At 55.9% G+C, this 10,593-nt stretch overlaps 1 protein-coding gene across 1 annotated transcript; it reads right to left on the reverse strand.

Annotated features, from left to right (window-relative positions):
- Window positions 1–3,869: 3,869 nt before the first annotated feature.
- Window positions 3,870–8,475, reverse strand: MCL1 (MCL1, BCL2 family apoptosis regulator). The gene is made up of 4 exons (XM_026045932.1): window positions 7,889–8,475; window positions 5,976–6,223; window positions 5,357–5,544; window positions 3,870–4,456 (listed from the first exon to the last, which is right to left on the reverse strand). Exons 1-3 carry the CDS (start codon window positions 8,433–8,435, stop codon window positions 5,428–5,430), a joined length of 912 nt encoding a protein of 303 aa, XP_025901717.1. The 5' UTR covers window positions 8,436–8,475; the 3' UTR covers window positions 3,870–4,456; window positions 5,357–5,427.
- Between the last annotated feature and the right edge of the window lie 2,118 nt (window positions 8,476–10,593).

Genomic DNA, 10,593 nt, shown 5'->3' on the forward strand with positions numbered 1-10,593 from the left:
CGACCGCTCTGCGCATGCGTGCTCCCCCTCCCTCTTGCAGTACCTATTTTTGGACAGGCGATGGCAGCAGCGAGCACTCCCGACCGCTCTGCGCATGCTCGCTCCCCCCTCCCTCTTGCAGTACCSWYYYTCGRACACGCGATGGCAGCAGCGAGCACTCCCGACCGCTCTGCGCATGCTCGCTCCCCCCTCCCTCTTGCAGTATTCATTTTCGGACACGCGATGGCAGCAGCGAGCGCTCAAGGACACAGTGCGCATGCGTGCTCCCCCTTTCCCTTGCAGTATTGATTCTCGGACACACGATGGCAACAGCGAGCACTCAAGGACACAATCCAGGACCGATTTTTGGACCCGTGTTGGAAGCAGGGAGGGCTCTCGATGTGCCTGCACGCTGCTCTATTTCCATAGCAATACCAAATTTTTTTTGGCAGTCGGTAGCAGCATACATCGCTATCAAGCAATCTGTGCATTCATTCCTTATCTCCCGCCGCTCATAACCCTAACGCAGTATGAATTTTTGAACACACGATGGCAGCAGCGAGCGCTCCCGACCGTCTTGCGCATGCGCGCTCCTCCCTCTTGCAGTACCGGTTTTTGGACATGCGGTGGCAGCAGCGAGCGCTCTGCACGTCTCTGCGCATGCGCGCAGCCTCGCCCTCTATTCATATACGCACTGCGTGTATGCCGTCCCGTTCCCCCCCCCCGCCCCCGCCACCTATATCCCTCTTGGATCCATAGAAATCCCATAGGACCCCTCCCAATCCTAGCACCCCCACAGAGAGCCCCTAGGACCCTCTAGAATTCATACAGTTCTCATATGCACATCCTATAGCCCATGTCCTATAGGGTCCATGTCCTGCCATGTGCATCATGGTGGGCAGGGGATGGCAGCAGCACCTGCACACATCCCCATTTCCTCCCCCCCAACATCTGTTCCCCAGCATGTCCCTGCCCCCCACCACCATCATGCATCCCTCCTCATGTGTCTGTCTATGCCCACCCCGCCCCCCCCCCCACCAGGGATATCTCGCTCTATTACCCCTTTCTCATGCATCCTCCCTGGTGTGTGTCCCCCTCCCCAGCATGTTCCCATTCCCAGGGTCCCCCTCTGCACCCATGTCCCCAACCCTACTGTTGCCCCCCGCCACACAGACACGTCCCAGTCCCCATCCGCCCCCCCCCCCCACCCCCCCCCCCCCCCCCCGGCACAGGTTCCTGGAAGCACCACGTGACTTCCCAGTTGCTATTAGCGGTGCTGTTGCTGGGCAGAACGCCGCAGGGCTGGGTGCAAGTGCACATGCATGTGGAAACCCACATATGTGTGCAAAGCATGCACCTGTGCAAATCCATGATTGTGCAACCCCCCTGTGTACAAGGAATGCACCTGTGCAAACTCATGTACAAATCATGCAACTGTGCAAGCCCACATGCATGTGCAAACCACACACCTGCRTGACCCCATGCATGTGCAAATCCATCCCCAGCCCCCCCCCATGACCCCCTTTCCCCTCCCCATCAAGAGTCTCCTGGGAACCACAAGGGGACCTGGCCCTCCTCCTGCCCACTCAGCCCTTACAGGCTGAGGCTCTGCACACTCATGACAGGAGCTGGGCCAAACCACCCCACTGCTTCCTGCTTCTTTCCTTGCTTCGTGCAGTTGCCACTGGCAACCAAATATTTGTGTCAGAGCGGAAAGTCTTGCGACTGAGTCACCCGCAGCCACCCCCTCACCCATCGTACCCGCCAGAGTGACAGCTCTGGGTGGCCCTGTTTGCGTGGCCAGGGCAATAATTCAGGCAGGGGCTGGTTAGTTCCTGGGATTTGGGGTGTGGGGCACCATGGAGTTTCCAGAAAAAAACCTGCTTGCCCCAACTCACCAGCACCCTGGTCCCAGCAGCATCACCACATCCCTCCCCCCAGGGACCTGTAAGATACAAGAAGGTGGTAACTGCAGGATGGGGACCGGGCTGAGGGACATGGGGAGGGCCCAGGTATGCAGAAGCCCCAATACCACCCCCCCCACCTCCACTGTCTGACCCCATGGGGTTCATTTCCCCAGGGTAGCCCAATGCATTTCCCCAGGACTCATTCTGGGAGACGGGCTGAGTGCTTCCTGTCACCATCACCCCTCTCCCCCAAAAGAAAATACAGCTGGTCAGAGCAGGAGCTCAAGTTGCAGGCCATCCCCCCCGCTCAGGGCAAAAGCACCAAACAAGGTGGGCAGTTCAAGCAACTCAGTTTGTATCATTATAGGGACAGTCGCAGGGGGAAGTGCAATGAAGGGGGACATGGGGGACAGTGGCTCCTGCATGCCAGGAAGCAACTCGGCTTACAGGAAACATCCATGATCCCAGAGCAGAGCTATGGCCAGAGCCACTTCCAAGCTCCATCCCAGTCAGCGCCTTCAAAGGGCATCCAGGACCCCAGTGCCCAAGAGGGCAGGAGCTCATTCCGGCACACAGACATTCGGGTCATTTGTGGGTGGCCTCCTCAGCGTGTTGGGAACCCCTAAAGCCACCCAATGTCCCCTGGGTTTCACCTTGGAGCACGGAGGCTGCACAGAGCGAGGCCCAGCCCCCCTCTCCAGCCTCACACAGCTTCTCACAGAAGAGGAAGCAGCAGCAGCCACTTCCCCACCACCCTCAGGCTATTAAAGCCCCAAAACTGCCCGAGAGGGACAGGCAGATGGGAGAAGAGGGTGTAAAGCAAGAGAACAGCCATTTTTTCAACATTATTCCCTCTTTTTTTTTGATGGGGGGAAAAACAACTTCACCACAATGTTTCTGTGCAGCACCTCAATTTGCAAGAGGCTCCCAAAAGTGCCAGGGCCAGGATGCATAAATCCAGAGGAAGCTTTCCCCCCCAAAAAAAGACACAGAGGATCCCAACCACATACCTCCAGCTTCCATAAATATTGTTTTAATTTCCCCTTTTGAAATGCAAGCGTTTCCAAGAATCTGAAACCCCGCAGGTTTTTGGTTTTGTTTTTACTCTGAAAAGTCCCTTATTTAAGAGGAACAGGAAGCCAGCTGCTTTTATCAGCAGCAAGCACAGCCTTATCAGCTTGGTTTCGCAGCAGATCGCCTTACCAGGAAGCAGAAAGCCTCTTTGACACCCTAACACCCAAAATACAGCCCCAGAGCAGCTCTTTGCATATTTCCATGGCAAAGGCCCAGCTTTGCATGCAGGGCCTCAGCAGCCACAGGAGACTAAAGAATGTGGGCCCAAAATAGCTAAAAGAGAGAAGATGCAGCAAGGAAGAAGCACCAAGACCACAGGGCCACTTGCTTTCCACAGCTCCACTCATTTTCCCCTGCAGGAAAGAAAGAACTTATCTCCAGCCCCATCTCCAGGCATCCTGTGGGGTCAAACTACGAGCACACTTACAGCTACTATCTAAAACAGAAGAGTTTTGGTTAAAGGGGAGGATTTGGCCTCTGTTGCATGGTGAGGGAAACCAGGGGGAAGTTCTTCCATCCCAAAAAGCAGTTACTCCCAACAGGGTGTTTGTTGCTAGGAAGCAGCATCTTCCTTCCCAGGACTGAGGGAGGCAACAAGATCCAACTAGAATCACCTCAGTGCAATTCAAACCGCCCCAACTGTAGCATCCATGGGGTTTCCTCTTCCTCTTGGGAAGGACCAGCTACCACATCAGCATCTCCTTACAGGAAATGGAGTTTTAAATACTGGAAGCTTGAGAACAAAGACATTTATTGACAAAAGCACACACCTGTTAGGAAACAAGCGGGCTTGACAATAGCACCATCTTTAAGCTCTCTGCTTGCGTTTACATTGTATTTCCATTAGGCATCACTTGGTCTGAAGTCCACACAGGGCAGAGGTAGCTTCCTAGTCATGCTGAGGAGGCCTGGTATCACAGAGGCTTTCACCAAAAGGCGGTAAAAAAGGGAAAGAAAGAAAAGCAACAACAAAAAAACAATGCACGCACAACTGATCTGCTCAGTTTGAGTGGACAAAGCAGAACAGTGCAAGCCTCGCTAGGGGTGATGCTTCCAGCAAGAGAGCAGAGGACTGACGGACGCGCACCGACCGCACATCAAATTCAAGGAGTTTTATTCTACTCCAGAACATTTACATTCTACTAATAGCTTCATTTCATTCACAGTGGAAAAAAAAACAAAAATAAAGCAAAGAAAAGGAAGTTAACTGATACCAGCTTTCACACTCCCCACCCGCTAGAAGCACTATAACAACCAAAACAAGATTAAAACAAACCGAAACAAGAACTGTTGCCAGCAAGCCACAGGCACAAAATCCTACCAAGCTACTGGTCCTCACTACACTTCCTTGACAATTTTCTAGAGTACATTAGAAAGGCTCAAAGTCAAGGTAGGAGAAGACTCTGTCCCAAAAATACACTGTATCCCAGAAGAATGAAGGGACACCTGCAAGTGACTCCCATCACATTCAGATGTCCCTTTTTGCATCTTTATCTCTGTAAAAAAAAAAAAAAAGAAAAAAGGACATATGCTACAGCTTTAGTTATTTACAAGGTGTTTTTTTTCTTTCTTTTTTTTTTTTTTTTTTAAAAAAAGCAGCCTCCCCACCCCATATGAAGTTTTACATACATACAAATGCACTCCCTGTTTTGAATCCACACACACAGCACAGCCATGTAGCCGAGACCAGTCGGACACAAGCGTGGATGAGCTGCAGCTGCTTGTGGTTACAGTCCCCCAGGCCACCCTACACAGCTGTCCCCTTGTCCCTCCCCAGGGGCGGTGTCCCCAAGCTGCTAGTGGCTGTGGCACTTGCTTATGCAACTGCTCCAGCAAGGCTCTGCTCAGGGAGCCAGGTAAATGTGTCCTGCAGGAAGGAGGATGAGTCGCACGTGCTCTAAGTGGGTCACTCATCCCATCCCCGTCCGCTGCTGCAGGGTCAGCAGTGGTTTCACTCCACGCTTGCACACCTGGGCACAGCCACACGACACCTGGCACTTAACACTTCTGTGCCAGGGGAGGGAAAAGCCACAAGCTGAGGGAGGACAACAGCTAAAGATGCTATTTCCAGAAAGCCACCATTGCGTGCTCTGGAACAGCTGTTGCACTTGCAATTGGAGCTGGCAGGCTGGGACTGGTGCTGGTGCTCCTGGCTTGCAGCTCCTGGCTTGGTGAGCAGATCTGTTCCCTCGGGGGTAAAACTTGAAGCTTTGAGCTTTCTTTTGTGGTGCTCTTGAAGGAAATAGAACATCAATTCTTCACTTTGTTCCCAAAGCAATAAATCCACTGTGGTGCTCATATCTGACTATATCAGGCCTTCTTTCTCTGGAAAGAATTGCTCAGGGGAGGCCTAGATGTTCTCCTTGAGTCAGAAGGGCAGCTTCGTAAATACTCACAGGAGGAAGAGTGGGCTCGCACGCTCCAAACAGAACTGGCGCCAGGAGTTCTGCCATCCCACAGGCAGAGCTCACCGGATCATGTACGCCAGGCTTGCTCCCAGTCCAGCAAACCCCGCAAAAGCCACGAGGACATTTCTGATGCTTCGTTCTAGGTCCTCTACTTGAAAGAAGTCAACAAAACCCTCCTAGGAAAAAGAAGGGACAGTCATTTCTCTTGCCAGTGACAAGGTCTTCACAGCACAAAAGCCTTTTGGCTTTCCTGAAGCCAGGCACACTCAGAGCTGGGTGCAGTCTGGGATGCTCATTATGCTCATCACAGGAGCAGGGCCATCCCAAGGCCACCGAGCACAGGCAGAAATTGCGAGCAGTCCCAAAGTGGCTGTGGGGATACTGCTACCTTCTCACTTTTGTGTCTAAACTGCTCAAAGCAGTTTGACCTCAGGAACTGCTCAAACGCCATGGCTCTGACTAGGCCTCTCAGCCAGGGATTTAAGCAGAGCAGTGACTCATGGCATGTGCTCCACTGACACACGGTTGTCACCAGACTGGTCATGGAAATAGGAAAAACGGGATTGCTGTAAGAGGGCCACAATTTTGGGGACAGGCAGTGACTCACCCAGCCTCCTTGGCTCAGAAGCCACTCTCGTTTGGATGAGATGAGAGCATCTGTGATGATCCCTGCTAACGAAGGGATGCATTTCTCCTGGTTTATGCTCTTCAGGTGTTTTGCAACAAAGGCACCAAATGAGATGAGTGTCACAACTCTACCCCAGTTTGTTACTCCATCACTGAAAACATGGACAGCCACCTCAGACACTGACTGCAGGTCTTCCTCCTTCTGGATTTCCAGCTTCCGCAGCATTCCTGTGGGAGACACTCATTTTAGAAACAAGCCCAGGGGAGTGAGAGCCGCTTCGAGTCCCACAGTCTCTCCTTTTTAAGGGCTCAGCTGCACACACTCATCCCCACAGAATCTAACCCACTCCTAGTGCCTTCCTCCCTACCCGGGCACAACTGCCATTGCTGCCCCATCAGCTTCCATGCCCTGCAGGGTCACAGTGACAGCACTGAAGTCCATTTGCAGCCTGGCCTCAGCCAAGATAAAGCACAATTACCTCCTGCAAAGCAGATGTCTCACGATTTTATTCATCTGCTTCTAGGGACAGGAACGGCACTGACTTTCAATGCCCCTTGTGAGCAAGCAAAAAGGACAAGCCCTTACGAAGGGCAAAAGGCATCACTTGCAATGGCCAATCAATAGGAAGCTTTCCCAACTTTTTTTTTAGCACAAAGTTATCTATCTTTAAAGCTAAAGCTGCCCTCTCATAAGCTTTGACTTGAAAGTTCTTCCCACACTACACACGTGTAATTAAATCCACAATCTTTTACAGAGACAGAACTAAGTTAGAATTTAAAAAACTGGAACATCCTCCTCCAAGCAGGAAGGCATTGCCCTGTGGAAGACAGGGCTGCGGCCCTCTCGGCGAGAGCTCAAACTCAAATTCCTGCGGCTGTGGTCTCGAGCGCTGCTTGCGTTGCACAAAACCAGCGCCGAGAGGCCGGTCCCACTTCCTGCCCGGGCTTCCCAGCACTTCAGGCTGCAGTTTCTCGTCCTCGGCACAAACACCTGCTCACCCTCTGCTCTGCGAGTTTCTGTGGCTATTTTCAGACCACTCAGAAGCGGCTGTAATGCTCTAAAATAGTTGTCACCCAATTGCGTTATTCAGGAGAACTTTACTCCGACAAACTCATGCCTCCCCAGGCTGGGGGAGCAGGGGTTGAAGCTACTCGGCTAATTAATCTTTGGCCACTCCAGATTATTTGCATGTAGCTAGGCTGATCAAAGCAGGACGCGAGGAGGAACTGTGGCTAATTTATAACCAGATTATCTCCTTGGTGCACGTTAGGGCTGGGTTTCCCCCTCCCAAATGAGCAAAGTTCAGTTTCGTTTCTAACCACTCTTCCCTCTCAACTCCTTGCAGCCCCAAGCCCCAGCGCCCCAGTTCCGACATGGAGGACCCAGGCCACAGGCACGGGGGCAGAGCCGACTCCCCTGCTGCCATCCCAGGCCCCACACGCTGCGACCACCCCAGGCAGAGGCTCAGGGCCTACAATCGTCCCCCTGCCACAGTGGGGATAGGGGAGACAAGCCCCCAGCACCGCCAGGGGCCTCCCCAGGAAGTGAAATCGGCCACGGCAGGACCCACAGCTTCCCGAAGGAAAGTAGCCTCCAATGTCCCTCGGGCAGCCCTCCTGAAGGCACACATGCCCACAGCAAGGCCTGGCACCCCAATTGCTAGGGCCTTGCCCCCAGGGAACCCCACCTCCAGGGAGGGAATCCGAGCTCAGACCAAGGGACCTGGGACCCACGACCCCAATATACCATGAGGGAACCCACTAAGGAAAGGAATCTTCCCCCTCCCCGCGGTCCCGGCCCTCCTCCCATTCGCCGCCTCCACCAGGACCCCGGGGCAATGGATAGGGCAGTGAGCCCCTTCCCGCCGCCATGGCCCGCCCAGCAGCGCCCACCTTGGAAGGCGAGCTCGTGCTTGCGCATGACGCCGTCGCCGACCCTCCGCAGCGTCTCGAGCGCCTTCTCCATAAGGCCCGCGCCGCCGGGCCGGCCGGGGCCGCTGAGAAGGCCCGAGAAGAGCTTCTTGGCAGCGGGCTCGGCCTCGCCCGCCGCCTCGCGCAGGTAGCGGCTGATGAGCTCCAGCGAGTCCTGCCGCAGCTCGTCGGGGCTCTGCGGCTCGGGCGGCGTGGCGGGCGGCGTGGCGGGCAGCGAGGCCCCCGCGGCCGCCCCGCGCTCCGCCTCGGCCTCACAGCCGTCCAGCTCCTGCTCGGGGCTCCACAGCGAGGCGGGCCGCGCGGCGGGGCCGATGAGAGCGCGGGGGGCCGCGGCGGGGCCGATCAAAAGGCGAGGTACCTCAGCACGGCCGTTGGGCGCACAGCCGCCCTCGGGACCCGGCGGCGCTGGCGGCGGCGGCGCTGGCGSCGACGCGGCGGGCGCGAGGGCCGGGCCGCCGCCACAGTAGAGGTTGAAGCCGATCACGGCGTGGCGCTTCATAGCGAACATGGCGCCAAACAGGCCGCGCTGCCGGTGGCAGGGCGAGGGGCGGGGCTCATGCGGCGCAGCTGCCGTTTATAGCCGTGGCCGCCGTGACGTCAAGGGGCGGGAGCGGGCCGTGCCGGTTCCGGTCCCGCCCCCGCCGTTATGTAACGTGCCATCTAGGGGCGGGCATGCTGGGGAGCAGGGCGCCTTTTTTGGGGATGAAACTGGTTGGAAGGGAGGGGCGCCGGGGGAGGGCGGAGCTGGGGCGGTGACGCAGCTGGGCCTGATCCCGCCCCCTCCCCCCCCCCGTGTTGGTCCTTATAGGCATGGCCCCTATAGCACCGCCAAGCCTGCACCCGCCCCCGGCGGCGTTGGGCCCTATAGCACTGCTGTGGTCCCCCAATGTCGGTCTCACTCTGCCCCCGCCCCGATACATCCACTGCCCCTCGAGCACTGCCAAGGATGCCTGTCACCACTGTGACCCCCATGCCCCAATGCTGCCACCCATCACCGCTCCCCTTGTGCCCGCACTCCCCTGCCTCCCCCTCAACACTGCCAGGACCCCCTCCCTTTTCTCTTCTTCCTGCGGCAGCTCCCCCTCAGCCCGGGCTTCCCCCACAGAGCCACTTCCTGCCCACTTCCTGCCCATCAGGAGGACGAGTTGAGGCAGCATCGCAGCATCTCGGTGTTTCACCGCCATCTTTTTGGTTAACCCCCTCACTGCTTTTGGCTGCTTTCACTGGATGTTTATGGGAAATCGCCCCAGTTTTTCCCCTTACTTGTAGCCTCCTTGCACCCACCAGCTCTGCATCACTAGGTGGGTCGGTGCCACCAGCCCCTGGTTTGCGACAAAGCTGCTCAGGGCCCTGCAGGGCACTGATCACCCCAAGCGATGAGATCAGGCACACGGCATCACACAGACGCAGGGAAACTCCACTGGGACGTGGTTTGTGTCACAGAGGAAACCTGCAAAGGACATGGGAGTGGGAGCACGTCGGAAAACCCACAGGGAAACGGGAATAGAGGCGTTGCAAGAGAAGAGGCTTTTGGGGATGTGAGGGGCTGCTCTGCCTCCCTGGTGGGATCAGACACCAAAGAGCAGAAAAAGGCAGCAAATCTGTCACGTCTCAGCTCCGGCACCCACACAAGCAATCGCCCAGGCTGGCGCCTAGAGCATGGAGCAGCTGGGATGGTCACAGGAAGGAAGTTTCCACAATGGCTGTTTGTCCACTGGAGCGAAGCCACAGCCCAGGCTTGGAGGATGCTCCCTGCTCTGTGCCAGGATCTCTAAACAGGAAGAAAGGGGCTAGCGATGTCAGGAATGTAGCTCTGTGCAAAGGGCACCGAAATTGTCACAGCCTCTGAACCCCAGCTCCCATCCGGGGCGGTGACATCACCCTAGCCAAGGCACTGTGGTGTCACCATGACATCACAACAGTGACACACCAGGATTCCCTCACCACGAAGCTTAAAAAAAGCACATTTTTCATCCCAGGTGAGCATAGAGAGGTGCAAGGTGGAAAAAGCAGTGCAAAAAAACAGTCACGATGCAAGCTGGGCTCATTCCAGGCTCCCTCGGGAAGCAAGCTCCGTGCTGAGCCACTTCTCCTGGCCCCCATGTCTTACCAGAAAGCAGAGTCTGTGCAGCGGGAGCACCAGGGACACAGTGCTGCCAGGCRCTACTCTCTGGCCAAAACAGCGACATGTTCTTGGCACGCGGCTGGAACACAGCGTCCTGGCCCTCGTGATGGCCTCGTGACAGTCCATGCGCAGCAGGATGGACTTTCGGATGGGGTTGTGGGGAGGCGTAGGAGGTTTCCCCCCACTGGTTTTGGGGAGAGATTTTGGAGCACAAAAAGGGAAAAAATATAAACCCTCCTCCAGCTCCTCCAACTCCTCCTCAGCTCCCTCCGTGCTGAGCGTAGGCTGGGCCTGCAGTCCTGGTACCTGGGGGGAGGAGGGGGACAGACCTCACTGTCCCCCAACAATCCCCCCAGTCCCATGCAACCCCCCCAACTCTATTCCACCTTGTCCCCACAGGCTGGGGATGACAAACACTGCCTTTGCTTCCCTGCAGCTCCCCAATTCCAGCGCAAGATCCTTTAGGATCCAGGCAGCCGTGCAGCCAAGGCCACCACATCCCCTTTGGGACGTCCCTTTCTTTAATTCTTTTTTTTTTTTT

The sequence above is a fragment of the Nothoprocta perdicaria genome, unplaced genomic scaffold (assembly GCF_003342845.1).
Source record: "Nothoprocta perdicaria isolate Ctin4 unplaced genomic scaffold, notPer1 scaffold_419, whole genome shotgun sequence".
Taxonomy (NCBI): domain Eukaryota; kingdom Metazoa; phylum Chordata; class Aves; order Tinamiformes; family Tinamidae; genus Nothoprocta; species Nothoprocta perdicaria.